This window comes from Megalopta genalis, chromosome 13 (genome assembly GCF_051020955.1).
Source record: "Megalopta genalis isolate 19385.01 chromosome 13, iyMegGena1_principal, whole genome shotgun sequence".
In the NCBI taxonomy this organism is placed as follows: domain Eukaryota; kingdom Metazoa; phylum Arthropoda; class Insecta; order Hymenoptera; family Halictidae; genus Megalopta; species Megalopta genalis.
In genome coordinates this window covers 2,260,223-2,283,102 of record NC_135025.1, presented here as the reverse complement: position 1 = coordinate 2,283,102, position 22,880 = coordinate 2,260,223, and the positions used below count along the sequence as shown (strand labels likewise).

General features: G+C 38.0%; 2 protein-coding genes and 2 long non-coding RNA genes across 14 annotated transcripts in view; 2 read left to right on the top strand and 2 right to left on the bottom strand.

The window, feature by feature from the left end:
- ACXD (Adenylyl cyclase X D) overlaps nt 1–11,173 on the bottom strand; it is a 39,423-nt gene extending 28,250 nt beyond the window's left edge. The window contains exons 1-4 of one of the 3 annotated variants that reach the window (XM_076526073.1): nt 11,037–11,173; nt 9,839–10,314; nt 4,885–5,253; nt 4,608–4,773 (exon numbers count right to left, since the gene is read on the bottom strand). In XM_076526073.1, coding sequence (XP_076382188.1) covers nt 4,608–4,718 — 111 coding nt within the window. In that variant the 5' untranslated portion in view covers nt 4,719–4,773; nt 4,885–5,253; nt 9,839–10,314; nt 11,037–11,173. Of the gene's footprint in view, nt 1–4,607; nt 5,254–9,838; nt 10,315–10,606; nt 10,745–11,036 lie in introns of those variants that run through there. The other 2 variants (XM_076526071.1, XM_076526072.1) reach the window with 2 other exon arrangements.
- A 374-nt stretch (nt 11,174–11,547) lies between these two features.
- On the top strand, nt 11,548–12,211 carry LOC143260494 (uncharacterized). Its single transcript, XR_013034718.1, has 2 exons — nt 11,548–12,013; nt 12,084–12,211. It is a non-coding gene; the product is annotated as an uncharacterized LOC143260494 (long non-coding RNA).
- Nucleotides 12,212–12,365: 154 nt separating this feature from the next.
- LOC117228537 (importin-4) lies at nt 12,366–18,162 on the bottom strand. The gene is made up of 15 exons (XM_033484334.2): nt 17,994–18,162; nt 17,564–17,650; nt 17,390–17,497; nt 17,171–17,323; nt 16,913–17,098; nt 16,546–16,840; nt 16,301–16,455; nt 15,630–16,227; nt 15,322–15,557; nt 15,050–15,252; nt 14,252–14,592; nt 14,011–14,186; nt 13,740–13,942; nt 13,329–13,639; nt 12,366–13,250 (listed from the first exon to the last, which is right to left on the bottom strand). Exons 1-15 carry the CDS (start codon nt 18,045–18,047, stop codon nt 13,126–13,128), a joined length of 3,231 nt encoding a protein of 1,076 aa, XP_033340225.2. The 5' UTR covers nt 18,048–18,162; the 3' UTR covers nt 12,366–13,125.
- LOC117228540 (uncharacterized) lies at nt 17,657–22,827 on the top strand. 9 transcript variants are annotated; one of them, XR_013034711.1, is made up of 7 exons: nt 17,657–18,187; nt 18,351–18,682; nt 18,747–18,900; nt 18,956–19,183; nt 19,299–19,362; nt 19,434–20,784; nt 20,869–21,773. It is a non-coding gene; the product is annotated as an uncharacterized LOC117228540 (long non-coding RNA). The 9 variants fall into 9 exon arrangements; XR_013034713.1 differs by having other exon boundaries at nt 18,945–19,183; XR_013034715.1 differs by having other exon boundaries at nt 18,747–19,183; nt 19,434–19,561; nt 20,202–20,784.
- The last annotated feature ends 53 nt before the right edge of the window (nt 22,828–22,880 follow it).

Below are 22,880 nucleotides of genomic sequence, written 5' to 3'. Positions count from 1 at the left end.
ATTCGCTATCAATGCGCTTCCAGCCGAACGGATATCGCTGAAGGCCGATACGTTCGAGATTGGACAACACATTTTTCCTGTTGTATTGCAGTTATCGAGTTACTTTATTGATACAAGCTGCGATGTTACAAAAAGGCTTGTTGAGGCAAAGCGTACCGTAAAAATATCGACTTTTCCTTGTAATCCAGCCGACCGGCACGAAAAATGCGATATAACTCATCCAACTTTTGCCCAGGTTTGCGTTCAGCGTAATCGACGCGATCCCGAAGATATCGACGATTAACTACTATCTACGGAAATGTTCATCGGCCATTATAGCCCTCATCATCTTCGCGAGTTCCCTTTGCGAAAAATGGATGAAAAGGAAGGGAACGTCAAGAACGATCGATCAAACGAATAAAGCGCAGAAGACGAAACGCTTTATCCGATGGTAAACATTCTTAGCACAGTTTCAAATGTGAAATAGGCTATTTACCATTAACTATTTGAAACAGCGTTTCACCTGACCACGCTAATATTAGACTTGTAATTCAATTACCATTCTGGCCGCGATGTTTTCTCAGACCGTGTGAAACACCTCTAAACGAAAGCAGCAGGTCGTTTCAGTAAACCGCGGATCTTTGTAAAGAACGAAGTTTTTATAGGCTTTATTTTTCGAGTGCATCGGAAATTATAGCAACAGACATTTCAATTCACCGTGCACTTTATAACAACGAAAGGAATCGTTCATTTCGACGAATGAGTTTGCTAACAAATAAACTGGTCTTCAACGAGTATTACGTAAGTTTACATTAGAGATGCATACAGATCCGCAATCTATCGATGAGAATGATATCGATAGGAGACGGTGGATTACTAAATTGCGGTGTCATTGATTTCGAAATTGCAAGTAATGCTAATAAGATTGTCTTCGTGCGATTTTAAAAATAGGAAATGCTAGAAAACAAGAACGACAAACGCTGCGCCACTATCAATTGCACATGCGCCAGATCGATGTTTCCAACATTTTCGAGTTGAAGTGTTATCATCCGGAAATCAATGAAATAAAAACATTTGACACTGGTGCAGTTGCTGAAGCGTTGTTCAATTTTTATGTTGGCCAATGATAGCCATAACTTCGATGGCATCAGTGGTCTTGTCTTTACAGCCTTTTGCTTTCATTTCAACGTTCGCTGCATAGATTACCATGTCATAGTCCTAACAATCGAAGAATTCATTCTATTTTCAAGTTGCGCGAAACTGTGTTGACGATAGGATTTTTTAAAAATTTTGTTAGGAATAATCTTTTTATAGGTACAGTAAATTCTCCGCAATTGACCCACAACTTGGAAACGAAAATGGACAATTTGGGATGAGGAGGTACGATTATTCGGTTCGCTTTTATAGTTGTTGACGATCGGTAACTATAAAGACGAGCCGCAAGGTTCGAATGATCGTATCTCCTTTTCCCAAATTGTCCATTTTTGTGTACAATCTGAGCATTAGTTAGGGAGAATTTACTGTACCCTAAACTAGGGAAATACAGTAATTTCTCCCTAATTCGCGCTTAGATTGCGCACAAAAATGGACAATTTGGAAAGAGGAGATACGATTATTCGAGCCTTGCGGCTCATCTTTATTGATGATTGTCAACAACTATAAAAAACAGGATGCAAGGCTTGAATAATCGTATCTCTTCTTTCAAAATTGTCCAATTACTTTCATTTATTGCAAATGGCATGTTATCGAATGAGACATATTAAATCTTGTATTTTTCGATTTCGTTTATTTTTTTCAATACAAAAATGTAATACGTCATATTCGACAAATATAAAGTCAATTATGCTCGAGATCAAACGAAAGGAACAATTGGTCATCCCACAGTAACTAGCACCGCTGCTCTATCGACCTCGTGGAGCCGCCCCTTTGGTCCATCTGGGGTAAGCAAACGCGATTACCTTTCATTTTTATTTAAACTGAAAACTAGACCGCTCGCCGAGAAGCGTAAACATCGATTCAATATCCATGTTTGTCGCCATGATTCGTAGGAACGTGAGTTGCGCGCAAACATCCGCAGTCCAATAATCGCATTTGCCGGGTCGTAAACATTGCCGTTTAGGGATCTAATGTTTATTTGATTCAACTAACACGTCAGGTAACCAGCGGCCACCAAAACGGTCTCGCGACCAGTTAATAATTTAAACCGCCGGTGAATTCCATCGCGGATCATAAACAAGTTGCTCACAGCCTTAAGTCGGTCCATAAACCACTTTAGCCGATGTTAATCGTGCGCCGTCGCGATTAAAACGAAATTGCCGCGGCGTCGAGAGCTCCATTTCCAGTTCTACCGGTGCTACCGCTGAAAAATATTCTTCCTATTCGTCGAAGACCACCGTTCCAGGTTTTGGAAGAGGACATACGATTATTCAAGCCTAGCATCCTGTTTTTTATAGTTGTTGACAATCGGTATTGGTGTTCGCAAGGCTCGAACAATCGTATCTCCTCTTCCCAAATCGTCCATTTTTCTGCGCGATCTAAGCGCGAATTAGGGAGAAATTACTGTTACTAGTTTAGAAGTAAACACCTGTACAGAACTAGAAGTCGCAAGTCTCTCGGTACGTTTCTCCGAACGTCGAGATCGTGCTCGAGTGACGTAACGATTAATTGCTGTATCAATTACCGTACAGGTGTTACAATGTGGGCGGTTTGGGGCCCGATCTTTGGAAAAAAAAGTTCGTGAAAAAGTGTAGCAACTCTACCCTTGAACCGCGTGAGCGATTATTTGTGCAGGCGAATAGCCGCGTTTCGAGTCCACCTTGTATACAGGTTGATCAACATAGTGGGGTCAAATAACGCTAAAATAAAATTTTGTAATTATAAGCCCTATCTTTTAGGAAGCATTATTGTGCGTCGTCCTTGATGATTGCTAACTTCGAAAAAGGATCTAGCGAGAAAATTTCACGAATCTCTGAAAAATTTCAGTTCAAGTCGACCTTGAAATGTAAGCGATAGATTTATCAGGCTTTGAAACGGAAGGGTCGTAAAAAAAGTGTGCTCTCTTCGAAACGGCGCTCTATAAGCCAGAATTAATATCTACTTAAAGCTTTAAATAGCAATATCTTGAGCCTGCAAACAGACCATTTAATCACGTTTCGTTATGGGATTGCAACTCTAATCCCTGAACAAGATTTGGCCAGCCTGTGTACACAGTCAGAGGACTGGTGCGATTGACGGGGGCAGTCCTAATTAGGCAACACGCCATTTTGGGGACATTTCATTGTTACACTTTAACTGCCGGAAGTCTCTTAATAGGCTTCCTGACGTCTACGACAGGAAAACGATTTACAGCTTTCGTCTCCCAAAAGATTTTAAGCAGATTTTCAGAGGATATTAAACAGCCGCAGGCACAGAGGAAAAGAGAACGAATTTTTTGAAATTACTGACGGAATGTTGACGAGTCCGTTATGTCTTGTCCGCGAACTACATGCCGAGGGACCAAACGGTCCGTGTGTACTGATACATTATCAGCAGGCTGCGGAAATGTATGCAAGTTTACACTTTCATAGACAAATAGATACTGTCGCAGATACTCAGTGAACGACCAGCAGAGTCAAATCCATTGAAACTACTGAAAACTAACAGAAAATAAGGCGAAGACAGGATTCATCCTTGAACTTGATCTAATTAATGTAATATAGGTGTATCCATCGAGGCTGCTCAATCAGAGACTAAGTTAGTCGAATCCTCCAAGACCAGCCAAAATAGAAAGCCAACAGATCACAAGGAAAAGATAAGATTTCCTCGTAAGCTAGACCAGATCGATTAATCCGATATAGTTCCAGTTCCACTAACCGTATGAGCCGTTTATTTTGAAAGTGGCATAAGTCACTTTACCGTAATGAAAAGTGGTGATTTTTTAAATATATTGTTTATTATATTATATTATTATTATTATATTATATATATTATCATATAATATTATATTATTATTATTATAGGAAATTATTTATACTAAATAAATCTTCTCGAAAGTTAGCATCCATATTTTGAAACGTGTTCAAACGCAAACCCTTAAATATATCGACTTAAAAACAAAGTGACTTATGCCACTTTCAAAATAAACGGCTCATATAACATATTTAATAACCAATAGACCGTGGATTATTGTGCAGAATAAGAATTATCTAGATTATTTGCAAACACAGAAGCTGCGTGAACATTTCTCTCTCTTTCTCTCTTTAATTATCTTAAATTCCTCGAATGTTTGTTTATTGTTTCGCGTTGGATCTATTAATTTTCTTCAAAAACGCATAACACCATGCGGTGTCTCTCACACCAATCAGAATCAGAAATCAGCAGAAAATAAGATTTCACTCTCGACCGAGACCAAATCCATCCATTGGAACTCTTCCATCTTTAGCTCTACTCCCTGGATCATCGACCAACACGGTCAAATCCTCCAAAAACTTCTCAAAACTAGCAAAATCTAAAAAAAGAGAAGACACTTGAAATACCCTCTAAATTCTACTCAACAAGGCTGCTCCAACCGTGGAGAAACTCGGCTCACCCCCTAAAGCCACTAAAAACAGGTCGAACGAATAGAAAATAAGACAGACGTGTTGACTCACTCTTAAGCTGGTCCAGGTCCACTCGTCGAAGCTGTTCGGCGAGACGATTCGTCCGTCGTCCACGACCTGCAGAGAGTTCAAGGACGCGCGGGTGACCAGCTCGACGTCCATGTTTCCTCGAGGCGGCGACGGGGATGGGATCCGGAAACGGCGGCGACAAGACTCACTGGATCAGCCGGGTGCAGGACGAGGAGGAGGCGAAGGACGAGAACGAAAACGAAAACGAAAACGGCGTTCGATACATCGCTGCTACGATCCACGGGTAGACTGATCGTACGTGGAAATGAGTCACCACCCTGAAGCGGCCGGCCGCGTACGCTTCGTGCTCCGTCAGTGCGGCCTCTGTAGCGGCACACTACCGCTTTATCGTGATAAGGGAAATGGGCCACTCTAGATCACGCTGTCCCCCTTTTCCTTCGGCCGTCCGCGCTGCACTCGAAACCCTAAGCAAGCTTCGGGGCCGCGAAAATTGCGCCGCTTTTCCGGGGCTTTCACCGTCGGCGGCCGGCGTCCAGATCGCGATAACCACCGCCTGTTGCGCTTCAGGTTCTCCGCAGTGATCTAGGATCCATCCGTGATCCAACGGGATCTCCTCTTCGCACCGACGACGACGACCGGTCAGCCTGCCGAAGCTCGAAGATCACCACTGCAAGCATAAGCGAGGTGCTCTTAGTTTTCCCGCTGGGATCACGTTGTGGGGTGGGCACGTTCGCGAAACTGTGGCTGCGGCAACAGATAAAGAGATAAGGATTAGTTAGTATGATTAGTTCGGGGATCCGGTAATGTAATTGGAGAGACCTAATCGGCGGGCACGTTGAGTGCGCTAATCTGGAAGGTCGGCAATCTCCTCGGAATTGAATGGACGAGCTGCCGAACTTGAACCAGCGATCATCTATTCTATTTCTTAATTCGCGGCCAGTAGTAAATTGACAGCGGAAACGTTTCTTTTCCACCGATGTTGCTAAATCATCCATCCGACGCGAGACTCCGCGGTAGCTGGAACCTAAACGCTGCTGGTCCAAGCGGAGGACATGTATTTTCGTGTCGAAACCATTTCGTTTTAAAGATAATAATATTGATGTAACGGAAGTTGATAAGATCGGCTGACTCAGCGTGCATAATTCTGAAAACTGGAGATAAAGAGAGCCAAGAACAAGTGTAACGATACAGTGTATCGAAGTGCAATAGTCCTTGAGTTGAGGCGATATTCCGACGGATAGAGAGGCCAGAAGTAAGACAGTGAAGCGAAATTCGCTTCTTATATTGCGGAGATAATTCTATAATTCTATATTATATATATAATTATAATAATTATATTATACAATATATATTAATATATAATATATTAATATAATTATATTATATATTATATATATTATATTAATATTGGCTTCTTATATTGCGGAGATAATTCTATAATTCTATATTATTGGATTGTGTCCGGAAAGTTCGTGCCGATTTTTTAGGAAAATTAAAACGCAGCTCATTTATTTATATATTGGAGTCAAGCTTCACAGTATGATCGTGGATGGTTGATTTTGATTTATTTAGCATTCCTGCTAATTGACGTAATATTGAGCGTGGGTTATCCTCGATTTCTGTTCTAATCATATCTTCGTCTGTGGTGGACGGCCTACCTGGGGCGTTCTTGATCTTCAAGGTCGAAATTTCCAGCTTTAAACCGAGCAAACCACTTCCGCACAGTTCTTTCGGCTACAGCATCCTCGCCATAAACAGCGCGTATCTTATTTGCCGCTTGTGTGGCATTTTTGCCCTTTCGGAAAAAGAAAAGCATTAAATGCCTGTAATGCACTTTATTTGCCACCATATTCTAAGGCGTACAAAACTGATAAAAATTAACGAATCGTAACCAAGCTTTTTTCCAAATATGGCTGAAGTTATCTCTTTTAGAATACGTACACATGTCATTTGTTTTCAATAGTTGTGATATATTTAGTTAGGTCTCTCATGCTACCTACCGAATAATCGGCACGAACTTTCCGGGGACAACCCAATATATATATAAATATATTATAATTCTATAATTCCTAATTCCCTATAATTCTTCGTATCGATTCGCGGTATCGTGACTAAACGGGTAAAAAAGCATGGTGCATACGACGACAAATTGCTCGAGGAAACGTAGACCACAGCTGGTTTAACGGAACCCCCCTCATTATGGCGGATGACTTTCTCTGCCGGATTCGCGATGCATCACCGTCCGAAAACCTGTTCGCCGGTCTCGGACGATGATTTCTTTCTATCCTGAAACGAGTCGGGCGAGTCAAGCTCCATCGAGAATGCCCGTACCGAATTCTGATTCATCCTTGGTGGCTCGATCTTGATCCACGGATCGTTCACTGTTCGTTTCTTGGCATTGAGATCTCGATCGGCTGACTGTGTGACTCAAGTCTTGTCACACAGGGGGCGAGCGGCTGATAGGAATCTCGACACGCTTCTCTCCACGTGAGACACGATATTTTCGTGACAAATTCTGCGGTGACGGCGCACGTGACCGAGATTTGGTCAGTGACCCTAAGTTCTTGGCGATAGCTCTCGAACTTAAATGCCGATCGAAAGGATCCTCTTCTTCTTCGTTAGAACTTACACAACTGCACTGATTGTATTTTACAGCTGTTTCGTTGTTATTGTGCAATGTTAATGCAATTGGAATGGAATTTGTCAGTAACAATTTAATTTAGTGCAACTCTGTGCAAAGAGTTATCGCTAAAAATATTACTATTTTTAAATAACAGAATTAGGAAATAATAATAGAAAAATGTCCTATTCGAGTTACAGTGAAATGAAGAAAGAAATTCTGAACATAATTGAAATTATTGTGAACAAGGTTTACGAACCATTTCAATTCCTTTTTAATACTGTTTATTTTCTAATAATTCGTTGTGACTATAACGACACAATCTTAAACAATAAAGAAGCAGGAGAATGTGTAAATAACATAATAATCCTTTTTAACAATTAAAAGAAATTTATATGTCAGATTCGAGTTTGGCACAGAAAATGTTTGCGGGCGGGACTCATTTCCTTTTAAGGGGTTAATAGAGAGAATTTAAGAATGTGTTTCATTATTGTAATAGAATGTTTGTTGTCACTAGCGGTGTTCAGTAGAAAATGAATTGGTTTCGTACTAGGTGTTACGTTATAATATTATTATATTAATTATTATTAATAATATTATATTTTATTATTATTATTATTTATTATTATATTAATATAATATTAATATTATTATATTATTTATTATTATTAATAATATTAGTATTCCCAAGAAGCGTGAAAGTGATGTTTTACGGGTAACCGTGTCAATCATTGCAGATCCACGAATTGTCTCTTGTCTATCGAAGTGAGATTGCTCGGTAAACACTCATATAAACCCGAATTAATTCGAGATGAAAATACTAATCGATCGACGCGGCGCGTACCGAATCGACCGCGATGATACAGGCTATCTATCCATGCTCGTGACAGAAATAATGATTTGCCTGTGACATAAAAATGCAGTGGCCTCCCACTATGATGTCGTCGATCGGTCTCTTAATCGTCGAATCTTAATCATATATTACATTGCATTTGCAGCTTCATATGCGAGCTGTGTCGCGAACGCTTACAACGCTCACCCTTCCGCACCATTTTAACGAGTATAAACCGACGACTCGGTATGCTCTCTTATTTTTCATTGTGTATCTTAAAATTTATTTTTCCATATTTTTTATCTACATCCTGTAGATATTTGCATGATACTTTAATACTTTGATATAGGCTGTTATTTGTACGCGATACAAATTCTGCAGACATGCAAATGTCATAAGAGTTTGAAAATGGGAAGAAGTGTGGAAAGAATAAAAATGGGAGTTCACGAGTTGAACTCGAACGGAAGATATCTCATCGGTTTAAGGTCACCACCACATCCCCCACTATTTCGCAGCGACATGACAATGATTTAGCATAGGGGCGCTGGCATGATTTCGCGACGTCCTTGCGTAAGAGTCGATTAATTGACCGGTAAATAAAATAAAATTGCTTTAAATTGTATATTATATTATTATATATAGTAATATATAATACTATAATAATACTAATAATATATATACTATAATACTATAATAATATATATACTATAATACTATAATACTATTATATATAGTAATATATAATACTTATAATTATATATAGAAACGTGATCCGCTAATTACGTCTACCTCGATGAAAATTTTGACAGAAGCACCGTACGTTCCCTGATAATCGCCTCCTTGGATTAACAATGAAATGATCGAGCGATGGGTTCGAGCGCCCAATCGGTTCTGTAGCGCGAGTAATTTACGTGCAAAATATCCCTCTGCGTACTTTTAATAACGTGACTGGGTCAGCCGAGAACCGATCGTTAATTTAATGACGAAACGCGAAAACCCGGCGGAAGTGTTGCATTTGTAAAACGATTCTCAAGACGGTGTAATAACGGAACAATAATAACGCGAGACTTGCAAATTATATTTAAACCGACCACGCGAGCGAACCATTAATTTCGCATTACTATCTTCGATTGAGAAAGTGATTATAAACGAGAAACTGGATATTTAATGTGAAAAATCTGACTCGCGAACGTTCGCTTGAAAAATTTATTATATTATATATATATTATATATTATATTATATTATATTATTATATATATATATAATTATTATATATTAATGTCGTATTCATAGTTGCGACCGAACCGCAGAATAAAAAGGTTTAATCAATATGGAATAATATATTTAATTATTTATTATATTATATTATTATATTATATTATATTATTTATATATATTATATTTTATATTTATTAAAAAAATTACGGCGCCAAAAGTTTCAACGGAGCCTACTGCTGTGACAAGAGAAGCACCCAAAAAATCACATTTAGCGTATATTAATACACTCCACTGACATTAATGCTGAAAACACTTTTTCTCGGCTTGTTCGATCATTGTATCGATTAACGAATATCTGTTGTAAACTGTGAAGAGAATCTTCAAAGAAATCGGTTAATCGAACGTGATAATTGTAAGCATTATCTGGTGTATAAAGCATACTCGACGCGCATACAGAAAAGTGTCGATTTTAAACTATCTTTTCGGACACCGGTGTACTTTTCCAACCTGTTTAACCGTTACTAGCTGTCGCTACGTTGAAAAATATTATATATTTATTTAATGCGGTAAACAACACTCACCAGAAACGTTAAAGACGACACCATCCGTCCGGTTTGTATTTTCCGCCAAAACTGTCCACTATAGCGCGCACGGTATGGTATGCATGTATACTGTTTCCACTATTCGGCCACGTTGCTCGGACAATTGGACGGTGGATCGCGCGATTTAACCGCGGTGAATGGTCGCGCGCAATAAACCACTTTCGTCTGACGAAACTTTCCACTAGCGATATCTCCATGAAGCATGGTAAGCTCAACAGGTAACACAATCGAGCCACGGACATGGGTCGTACACCTACGGCTCCTTTTCGATTCGAGTCATGGTGGAGATCCCAAGGACGCGCGCCAGCATCAGGCACACGGTATGCGTTGTACGTACAGGGTGTCCGAAAATTTGGGCGCTGCCCGGTCCTTCGAGACCTGTTCGATCGTCCCAGGCACGTTCCCCCGTGCCTATGGTGTATACACTTCGACGGGCCGATAACGTTAATCGATTCCTACGGAACACCGCACGATTACGAAATTATTAATTATTAAATTATTTGAATTATTATTTATTTTATTATTATTATCTAAATTATAAATTATTAAAATTATTAATTACTAATTACGAAATTCAAACGTCTCTACGGTCTTCCTTTAAAAATCTTTCTAAAGTTGCAGAACGTACAATCTCTGGAAGTTCCGAGACTGAACTGCTACTTTTAAAAAATTGTTCCTAAGTAAACTTATAAAAATTAACTATGAGAATGCCACGTGTTCAAAGGAAATTCAAACATTTTGAAATACCGAATATCATGGTTTGAATGCTTTAGTTCATTGCTCGTGTCTCTCTCTCTCTGCTCTTTGACGTAGTTTCGATCGAATGATCTATCGATGCGGCTATCGATTCAGGGTTCTGTGCTCCCGCACGATTCAAATTCTCAAACGTTGAAATCGAAACAATCGATCCCGATAATTCTCGTCTGCGTCCGTCACCGCTGTACCGGTAAGTAGTATTCGCAATTGTGTAACTCGTTGCTGTTTCCAGCCGTGAAAATGATGGTCGCGGCGAAGTCGATCGGTCGAGGTAACGATCGCGAATACTGTTGCTCTTAAATGGCATACAGCCTGGTCGGAAAAAAGCAACGTAATGGAATTTCGATACACCGTGTACGTGGACGCGGTGTGTAGCTGTGGGTAAACACACACGTGTCGGGATCGTCGATGACTAACTCACCCGGCTCAATGACACGAAAAGAACCTCGGCGACGCTTTATGACTTCCGTCGTCTCGTTATCGGAAGGTCGTCGATCGACACAGGTATGCATTAGCCGTCGGTTCACGAAAACGGCCGGGATCATCTGCTGGACGTGGAAGCCACCGCGGCGGTATACGTGCACGAAACACTTTCTCCGAACGCGTTGCACGCTTCGCGGCGGCATGCACACATCGTCAGTTGATTTGAACCCCAACACGAATGCATAGAGGCGTCCTTTCGTTTTTTCATCGGTTTCAGTCGCGTCGGTTCGTCACGTCGAACCTTCTTCCGTCGCTGTCCACGCACGCTTCTGAAACTTACTTCGTAACGCCGTGTTTTTTGCGTATGTAATAACTGCGTAAACGCGCGACGTCCGTAAATCCCGTCCACGTGATCAAACTCATGTTACCGGGCATGAATGTCACAGTCGGACCCTTGTTCCTTGGACTTGTAACCACTGACATGTGCTGGGTTTTCTGCGACCGATCACGGAGTGACGTCATCTTTGAACACCTTGGTGCACCATGTGTGCATTAAGGATCCGATGGATTCCTAAACTGTTGCACTCGCGTCGGTGTCGATTTTTACTGCTCGATTCGTTCAGTCGAAAACAATTGATATAACGACACGGATCGATTACTGGATCTTTAGTCACTTTTTCCACGGTTATATTGAAACATTTGAGCACTGTTTATAGTAGGCTTCCGTTTTTTTAACAGAAAAGAGTACGCACCAGTAGGAACCGTTGTTTGTATAAATGATTTTTCCGTTTTTTTTTCCACGGTTAAATTGAAACATTTGAGCACTGTTTATAGTAGGCTTCCGTTTTTTTTTACAGAAAAGAGTACGCATAAGTAGGAACCGTTGTTTGTATAAATGATTTCTTTAATTTTTGTATGAACCTGCGATACCGACGTGCGTAATGGTCGATCATCGTCGAGATTGGACACGTTTAGGTAAGGCGATCGGTATTCAACGGATCTCCAAAAACACGATGGAGATCGATGAGTTATCTTACATTTCCAGATAATATATCGATAGTGTCGCACAAGGCTCGGTGTTTGTCAACGGACGGGAAAAAGAAATCATTATACACGATTACGTTATTGTTCTCCTAAAGTACATATGAAAGATTAATTAAACAACAACAAATATATTTTCGTATTTTTCGCTGACGAATCAGAACGACGATAACCGTTATTTGATGATACCCTAATCCACTTCTGTCGTGATAAAGTTATGTGCAACTTTGTTTGCGTAGATATTTTTAGTGATGCAATTTTGAAGATAAGAAAGATACACGAGCAGTTTTATAAAAGGGATAATAGTGCAACACTTTTATTTCTTCAAATAGTACATTTTATGTTCAATGCATACGTAAGAAGCTCCATAATACGCCGAGCGGCTTTAATTACAAACAAACACGGGACAGGCCACTGGGTTGTCTGCCATTTAAATAACGATATATTTCGAGCCTTATTGTGAAGGCGTGTGCAATCATTAGTATGACAGAAATTATCGTTCTACGTGATTTATTAGGAATAATTTAACGTAACCAATTACGTTGGTTCAAACAATTTAATTACACAATGAGTATTCAAGCGTTCTTCCAAAAATGGAAATGGGGGAAAGAAAATGGAAAAGAAAAAACCAATCGTAGACTAGAATTCAATATGTATCAACAGCTTAATCAGTGTATATACATGTATATATCTCTATACACATATAAGAAATGCATACTTCTGTAGCGAGAAACCTTATTACCTACGGTTTACGACTAAAAGATTCAAAGTATTACGTTCCATTTCATTGTTTATTTAACTAATTGCACTTATTGAAGATTTGATGTTATGAATTCGTGATCAATATTAAATAGAGAATATATATGTATATACATATAAGAGATTGCGATCTAGCTCAACTGACGTGGAAAGCCCAGTACGTTGCGTATAACTTAATAGACAAAGTGAGATACATCTTCGCAACAAGAAATATTTTCACGTATCAGTCTGGATGTCTCATCTAATTCGGAACAATTAACGATCGTTATTTTAAGCCGCGACAAAGCCTAGGAAAATGTTTGTTGAACTTTTGTCGTGATTTCTATCGGGAGCTCGGCGTACATGGAACTCCATTCATTCGGAAAGTCTCGTTGGGCTGATTTGATGAATTCTAGGACTAAATTCTTCGCCTCTGTATAGAAAAACGTAATGGCATTAGGGGATGATAATTATCATCTAGCGATACGATAGAAAGTATAATGGAACGTACCGTCATCGGTGGCGCTTTCCTCGTATAATACATTTACCGCCACCTTTAGTAACATTTGCATGTGCGGTTTCAAAATGGAATGGCCGGCTTGATACAACGTCAATATGCTCCCAAAGACTACCTTGTTCTCCTCGAAATCCTCCTTTAACGGCAGTTGCTTCACAAAAACTGGGAATACTTGGTCTAAAGGCAGATTCCAATAATTGGTAATGATAAGTCGCGCGATCGCGCCGACAATATTATCACGAGCACCAGCGTGAGTTTCTTTGCCAAGCGCATTGGAGAGGACTGACAAAATATCGGTATAATGTCTATGAAGCTGTTGCTAAGAAATATTATAATAACTGAATTGTTTGATAGATCGATTTACTGAATTGAGACAATTTTCGGGACAGAACGTTAAAAGGATACGGAAAAACAGCATCTTTAGCTTGGAACGCGAGTTCGCCGATTCCATAAATCGCGTTGTTACGAACTTCGTCGCTGGGATCGTCGGCGAGTCTTAATAGTATAGGAAGTAGTTGATTTACTGGAGCAGTGTGTTTCAATCCTACGAAACATTCGGCAATGGTTCCCACCGCGAAAGATCTCTGCGCTTCTGATTTATTCTTTTTCTGAAAAATTAATTGATCGACTAAGATGCAACATTAAGCTGTTTTCACTCAGCGGAAGTGGACCATACCAGTCTCTCTAAAAGTTTTGGCTGCACTCTTTGGAAGAAAAGCGAGAACTCTTCCGGAGAGGTTATTTTTCCTAAATTGACCAATACATCGCCCGCACATTCAACTAATAATTTATCTTGTTCAGCTTCGGTCTCATCTTCGTCTACGTCCTCTTGATCCTGACACTGTGTTTTGCCTGTAACAATACAACTTTTAGATATGTAAACAATCACTGAATCTTTGAGCAGATGATAGATTTACCTAGCATAACATCCAGAATACAATTCATTATAGCTTCTTTGTGTCCCGGTCCAGCAAACACATCTGCTTTTATTTCCTTTAATAGTTCGGTGCAAGCATCCAAACCACTAATCGCAACACTTCGTTCATCATCTAGTCGTATTAATTCTGACAATTTTGGTATATACACAGAGAGAGCTTTTAATAATGCTTCCTTTCCTTCGTTGGTATTAATTTTCGAGAAGTTAATACAAAATTGTAATAGACCGTCAATGGCAGCTTTACGAATATCTTCTTGAGGGTAATTAATTAATTTGAACGTTTCCTCGAAAGACGTCTCGAGATATGGCAGGAAAGCTTCTCTAGAATATTAATGACAAATATAAAATTATATAACATATACAGAATGAATAGAATAACTTGATCACTTCAAATATTTTACTTGTTTTTGTAATGTGAAAAAGACTATTAAAGAGACATTTTTTGTTTTGAACGGACAAATCTTATGATGAACAAAAAGTTTTCACTTAAAATTTTAAGCGATTTTAAGCGATTTTAAGCGATTTTAAGATCATCGATGTCTAAATTTCCTGTATTCAAGGTTACGTCGAAGATACAGTATTATAACTTATTACATAGGTATTACGTCATAATGATAAAAATATATAGACCCATTTAAAAAAAAACATCGATTATATAATAAAAATAAAGTTTCCATTTGACACTTTTTCATTTTATCAAAAATAAGCAAAATATTCAAAATGACCAAATTATTTTGTTCACCCAGTAGAATAAAGAGTAATTAAACTAATGTCTTACGCCGTATTTTCAGCAATTTCTTTCAAAGCTAAAATCGCTTCCTCCTTCTCATCGATGTATGCATTTTCAACACTGTAACCTGCTACATCATCGTTATCGTCTTCATTATCGGTGTGTTCAATATCTTCCTCACTTTCGTTTTCACTTTCAATAAGATCCTCGTAAACCGGAAGAGCTGAACTCTCGTCGTCTTTATAGTGAGGCTAAAAATAGAACAATATTCCCATGAACTGATTATCATCATTCGTATCCTTTTTCAAAAATGTACATACCACTATGCCTTCCGAACTCTGTATACTTAATATCATATTTTCAATAATTTCCGGCAACGCGGATGCCATTTCTTTCTTCATTACAGTACTAATCGACGCAAATAAACCGTAGATGGATTTTCTTAAATCTGGATCTTGCGTTTCTTTTAGAAGGCTAATTCCAAAATTGAGAGATCTACCAGCCAGAGGTGCAAAATTCTCGTCACCGATTGTTCTCGCAAGAACTCCGAGGGTATCTGCAAAGTGGTTAATGAGTCTTAACAATATTAAACACTGCGTAAAATTTGAGTACCTTTAACCATACGAACCAACTGCTGGTATTTGAAGACACATGGTTTCCTCTGTTTGTTTTTCTGAAAGATAACTATTCAAAATGGAAACGACCCTTTCAAAGTATGGCAACATGTGCTCTTTACTGGCTAGGGCTGCTGAACCGATAGCGCTCAGTGAAAGTTCTCTAACGTGAACCGGAGTATCGGTGCTCAGAATTTCTAAAAGTCTATCCATCAGTGTTGATAAATACGGTAAAATTCTTTCGTTCAAATTTTCACAAAACATATCCAACGCATAAAACATGCGGTCGACAGATGGTGGCGCTTTCTTCTCTTGTTTAATATGAGCACATATTTGTCCGAGATATTCAAATAATACAGGCAATAGCTCTGAGGAATACTTAGAAATGTCTGGCTGCAAATGTTCAGAAAACTGACCAAGAGCAAAGAGAGCAGCATTACGGACAACGGGAACAGAATCGGTAATTCCTTGACAAGTGCAACGCAGGAAAGATTCAAGGTATTTAGAGCGGATGTATTCTGAACATCCCTCTGCTAATAAAGCCATTGCTAAATATGATGCTTTCTTCGCATATACATCAGTTCCCTGTAGACTAGGTTCAATGTATCGTAGCTATAAAAATAAAGAATAGAATGATGGAGTAATCCTGTATTGGAAAGATTAGTACAAGTACTATAAGATGTACCAATTGAGGAATTAATTTTTCCGGCGGTAAATGAAGCGCAAGTAAATCCAAAACTTGAGTAGCACAAGTTACTGGTGTATTGTCTTCGTTATCAGTAAAGTAAACCTCATCCTCATCGTCTTCCGACCGTGTCGACATAAGATTGAACAACATATCTAAAATTGAAGAAAAATACAACAGTCATAGCTAAACGTTGTCTTGCATATAAAAACAAGAAAAGCATGATATTCGTTAAAGTAGCTCACCTACAATAGGCTCCACAAGTTTATGTTTTATTATGGCTTTTTTCTTTGTCCTTGCTAGCCAGCCAATAGCAATAACTGCTTTAACTCTAAGGGCATTATCTAATGACTTGTTACCAGCAATAGCAAGGCACATACTGACAAGGAGTTTAATATGAGGTGCTATTACAGAATTTGCATTTTCACATAGTTCATCTATTAATTCAAAACATTCAATAGCTTTGTCTTCGTGTGTAGAGGTAAGAGCTTGAATTGTGGCCATTACTTGGGGCATCATTTGTTGATAAGCATTCACCATCTGTTACATATAATACCTTGTTAGAGCAACTAAATTTTCATTTTGCTAAATTTTAAACTGCACGAGACTCACAATACGATTATTTTCAACTAAAGGAACAAGGTTTTGCATTATTCGTAATACATAATATGCAACTGGGTTTCCTAAATCTTGTAAACTGTTCAATGTTTGGCCCAGAAGAGCTGCAATTGATCCAGCATGTGTTTGATACGCCTCAGGTGCAACCTCTGTCATAATTGACAAAGTATAGGTTCCTAACTATAAAAAATTTTTATCGTACAGAAATAAAATGTGGTATATAGTTTTAAGTACACCTCATTGTTTGTATACCTCTTTATCAGCTAAATTGTCACTAGTAATTAATTGTTGAGTGAACTGTAAAACCTCTGGCCAATCATTTTTAGGTAATTCGTGTTTTACAATCACACCTATTAACTGTGCAATAGCATTTTTAACAAACTTCTCTGGTTCATTAACTAATGCCTACAACATAGTACAAGATATTTTATTATTAAAATAATGGTTCGTTTTACAGTAATAGCTCCTTACCTGTAAAATCACTGTTTTAAAATCCCTGCGTATTGGTTGAGGTAATTTTAACCAATGTTCTTTTTTGCCATAACGTTTCCTAAGCAATACAGCTGCACATTGTCGTATCTGAGTATACAAGTTTCTCATTACAAAAGGTTTATAACAGAAATAATATATAATAAAGATATGAACCTCAGCACTTGGTGATGATACGATCAACTGACACAATGCTGGTGTACTCTCTGGTTTCTTGAAAGCTTCTCTAAGTTCTGCAGTACCCTAAAAAAAAATGATGAAAATCTTTGATTATACATCAGGTCTTGAAGAACTATATATTAATTACTGAAACGGATGCTTGTCCTTATTAAATCAAGAGACTACGTGACATGCATACTAATATATTAGTCTAGAGTGAGGTTATGGTCGCAAAAAATAAAATATTTTGTATATTTTATAAATCTGATACAGAAGAAAATTATTGCATCAGCTGATACGATCTGTAATGAAGATATAGTAAAATAATGATCCATATATTTAAAATAGGTTATCAGCTGGGGCGAACACGTGTTTCGAACATCGAAAAATTTGCTTCTATTACTAATTGTCATTTCTTCACGTATACCTGTTGTATCGTCGCATTATCAGCTACAAGCAACTTTGATAGTATTGCCTCCATTATTGATTTAATATGTATTAAGATTTTTGCACAAAGTAGCCGCAGCACTGATCAGGATCAATCAGGATCAGACACAATCAGACATCAGACCTGTTGGTGTACGTATGACGCGTGAACGCGCGTGCGCAGCAAACGACGAGGTATAAACAGTTTTTTATTACTTTTTCTAAGAAATGGTTATGAATGGTTATATATAAAAAATGTAGTTCAGCAATTTAAGTTATTTACTATATAATATTCCTTAATCATATCCTTCTCCAAAGATGTATGTATGCAACATATAATATAATGTAATTGTTTCAGACCGAGAAAATTTTTGATGTAACTGTACTATGAGTAACGTAGATGGCATTTGAAGCACAACTTTTTACCGGTCGAGTAAATCGCATTTTATTTAATTACGTTTGCTTCATACATTATTATCTGAATCAACGTTCTACAACTATTATAATAACCGTTTGTCAATCATGTTCTGTAATATTGGATTAACCAACAAGTCGTTAATTATAGAAAAGAAGTCATAACAATTCAAAATAACCCCGTAAAAGTTTTCGGACGTTGCTAATACTGTGCTTGTGCAGAACGAGCAGTCCCATGCAAAGTAAATTTGAAAAGCGTGTAATCGGACTAAATTGGTAAGAAACATTTGTTTAATGTAATTAATTTTATATTTAAATAGTTTTATAATTAAAAATACAGGGCCATGACCACACTGTACCATTATACGTCGAGTAACGCTGGTATATACATAAATATACAAGATATTTGTCATATTGAACGACTGCTTCGACAATCCAGCATTTGATCAAGTAGAGCAATGGATACAAAGTTATTTGATTACACGTTATACTATGTAAGTTCCATTTTATTTGATTTATATCGATGAATGAGCGTTAGAGCTGTTTCAGACGAGGATGCGTGCGTCACGATATGCGATGCAGCGTCCGATACACATCAAGTAGGATGAGTGTGTAGACATATAAATGCAGTACATACATAGTAATAAGATGAACGTGATTGGACGGTGTATGAATGTGACAAATGAATACATAATTAGGATGTATCGATCAATATTCGCATCGAGCGGAATCCAATGAGTGCGAAGAATGATTTAATGTGACGCCATTCATGTACATGTAAATATTAAATATATATTTGTTTTTATTAATTAAACGAGTTAAATATTAAACAGTAAAAATTGTTGCAAAATATATTAATGATATTAATATTCATCGTATTCATTTTATATAGAAAATTTTAAAATAATATCTTCGGAATAAAAACCCAGATTAAAATGGAAAAAATACATAATAAGGTATATATAATAAATTATTATCGTTGGGCACTTCTCGTATGAAATTCTCATTTATTTCTATGTTTCCTCAGCCGCATCGTCGCAATACGAAACAAGTCGCCGACGATCGACCAACCAAGGATACCGAAAATCAGTATCGCAATACTATAATTCCCAAGAACCGTTGTTTAGCGTTGGAGTGATGAATATTATAGAAGTGGTACTTAACAAAGAAAAATCAGGTTACACGTATCCGATTCGCGATCGGCAACACGATAATGCCGAAAATCGGTATCGCGTTATCCTATTCCCATCTGAACGATCCTATTGAATTATGTGTATGTATGTTCGGTCGATAACGAACGCTGCATCGTATAACGATGCATAACTAGATCGTAATTAGACAGGTAATGAAAGTTCATTTGTTTTAAACAACCGCGCTTCCTTTTTCATAACGGTAATTTAAGACCGGACTTTTTATCTTCGTGTCTGCGCAGTGTAAATCGCGCGAACCGTTTGTTCCGACTACGTCTAGTCCCGGCAACGCGTCGAGCAGTTTATTATTTTAGAGCGAACCCCTTCCTCCCGTATCTCTCTTTCTCTATATCTTGTTCACCCTTCTTTTGGAACGTGTTCTCTCTTCTTCCCCCCTGTCGTTTCCTCTTTTCTCGCGGACGCTTTAATACGAAAATGTCTTGGAATAATACAGTCTTCCAAATTCTTTGGATGCCCGCTCAAAAAATTCACGTTAGTAAGAAAGCATCAATTTTTGTTTAAATAATTTTCTAAATGTTTTAATCGTAAATATCGCTCGTACAGAGAGGAGCAGAAATGAGTATATATACCTTTTTATGTTATAGGCTCAGTCAGACGAAAAAGTGGAGAAACCAAATCTACAAATTTTATTTGTTATTCCAACCAATTACAACTTTCCCAAAAATTGTTCTCGTCATTTGGTTTATTTAAAAAAAATAATATCATTTACATTTCGACTAGATTAGTACTCTCATCAGTCTAATTAGGGTGTAGAAGTAATAATAATAATAATCAATGCACATATTATGTAGAAATTAGGGATAATTGTTGTAGACTCCGGCACTTGCGTTAGTAAGCTGTAATTATATACTTCCAGTAATGTAGTAAGTCTAATTAAGTGATGTGAATAATTATAGACTGAAAGTAATTTTTACATTTTAACGATATTTAACTATGTACTTGTCGTTTAGAAACCACCTTATATTACAGCGTAATAATCGGTAGCTTTTCAGGACTTAGCGGTGTAACTTGAAGTAGAACTTCAACGTTGTTTGGATTTCAAGACGTACAGCGAATCAGATGTCGCGGTGTCAACTGTATAACAAGTTAACGGACACAACGAGGACAATGGTTGCGATTTTCTGAACGCGCATGTACCTCGAGTGGAGGAACGAATCAGCAGCTGCTGTAAGCGAATCAATTAAGCTTTATATTTATATTGTCGAATAATATTTTGCTAGTTCGTTGCGTAATGATAAAATTATATGGTAGTACATATCGCCCGACCGATGCCAAGCTGATGGTCTAGCTTGAAAAAGTATCGCAGAAACAGGCTCGACGAAGCACAGCAGATAGCCTGTCATCGACGTCATTGAGTGACTCCTCTTGCACCTCGTGCATATTCGTCGTCTGGCTTACGTGCACTCCAGACAACTCCCGTCAGAAGTGGCTGTTTTCGTACAAATTTAGTATCTTGATCACGTGGTCCCGATAAAACTCGCCAAAAATCGGTTCACGGGTCGGATACATATTATAATTTTTAGTTAGATTAGATGTGCTAATAACATCTTTTTTTCTAATTACGTTACTGCGCGTTATCGTACAGTAATTTTCTCATTCAACAATTGTGGACAACTTTAAACTAAAAATTGTATAAATTGGAACATTGCAAATTCAACTTTACGGGATGGTAATTACAAAGTCAAGGAAGTTCATAGCAAGATTGATAGATTATCCGAATATAAACAAATTATCCATTTATTATTCGATAACTTTGAGTTTTATGAAGTCAAAGTTAAAATCGAGGTGAATAGCAATGGGTGGGATAAGGTCATGTGTTTCGCCGTGTGCTCGGTGCGCTTAATCCGAACGCGAAATTAATGTCGATGATGAATCTGCTTCGTGTAAGTCGACACCGCATGCGATCTGCCACCTCACGTACCATGCCCTAATTTATTACATAAGCAATCCTGCCTCTTTTGGTTCCGTGAATCGATTCAAAGGAATTATCGGTAGATACCGCAATCCCGATAAAGTTGAACAAAGGTTCGCTTATTCGAGAGTAGCGCAACGTAGTTTGCGATCAGTTTAACAGTGCAAGCGCCGTATGTGCAACGTGCACTGTTGATAAAAATATGATCATACTTAATTATTATCATTATTATTATATTATATATATATATATATATATATATATATATATATATATATATATATATATTTTATATAATTATATATATTTAAATAAATATATTTATATATATTATATTACATGTATATATTATATATAAAAATGCATTCTAACGCCTGTTAGGGAACTTTTCAGTAGCTGTAACAATCAATTCGTATCAACCTTACACGAGCCCTGATAACGTAAGGTTATTACTTCCTTCAAGATTATTTTTATTTCATTATGCAATTCTTTTTAACATAACTCTGTCAATTTGTACTTTCGTTGAATCCTGTAATTTCGTATCTTATTTTGCAGTGATCCGATGACTCTTCGAAGCTTTTCCAGCTACAAACCGCGATAATGCGATCCGAATGAAGTGTCGCCGATTGTTTCAAGACATGATAGGATTAATCATTAGGTTGGCGTTTCTGCGAGAAGGTGCGACACGTGATTCACATAGGAACGTTTTTGTGAAAGGGAGCGGACATTATTTGAACACGTGAATCGGTAGAAGGTCCGAAGGCACTCCATATGTATTACTCAAATAAGAGTGTTCCGACCTAGAGGAGCCTTCGTGTAGATTTTTACGACAGGCACCCGGCAACAAGCTGTTTCAATAGGGAACCTGTGCCCCACTAACATCGTTGACGACCGTATTATCTTCTCTACAACCTCCTGTCGGAGGATCTAGAACTGCTAGTATCCTGGAGCCTCGGACTCTTTAATTTCCTTTTTTTTTTCACACGAGAAACAAGTCTGAAAGGGCCGACGGTGTCCATGTTCGATATTCTCGGAGCTCTAAAGCGGTGACATCATTGAAAAAATTGTTGGAACCTGGCTTTTTGTCATGCACTCTGCCTCGAGGTTTTTTCACATTCGAACGGTGGACTCGGGTTCCGTTCGGAACCATACTAGAAAAATTGATACTTGAATGTGAACTTTCTAACAACTAACTTCAGTTTCGACAAATTCTATAGAAAAACTAACGTATCTAGAAGAAATACCGTAAAAAATGTGTTGAGAAAAATTGATAAATAAAAAGATAAATGATCGTGTAAGTATACTGAATCATATTTTATCAACAAAGTCCGCCGTTCGTGGGTTAACCTTC

What these genes read in the sequence shown, in the direction of transcription:
- LOC117228537 (XM_033484334.2), bottom strand. Translation starts at nt 18,047, where the DNA reads ATGGAGGCAATACTATCAAAGTTGCTTGTAGCTGATAATGCGACGATA. An exon ending in ATAATGCGACGATACAACAG is followed by an intron (nt 17,651 to 17,993) that starts GTATACGTGAAG and finishes ATTTTTTTTTAG; the next exon opens with GGTACTGCAGAACTTAGAGA. An exon ending in AAAAATTAATTCCTCAATTG is followed by an intron (nt 16,228 to 16,300) that starts GTACATCTTATA and finishes TTATTTTTATAG; the next exon opens with CTACGATACATTGAACCTAG.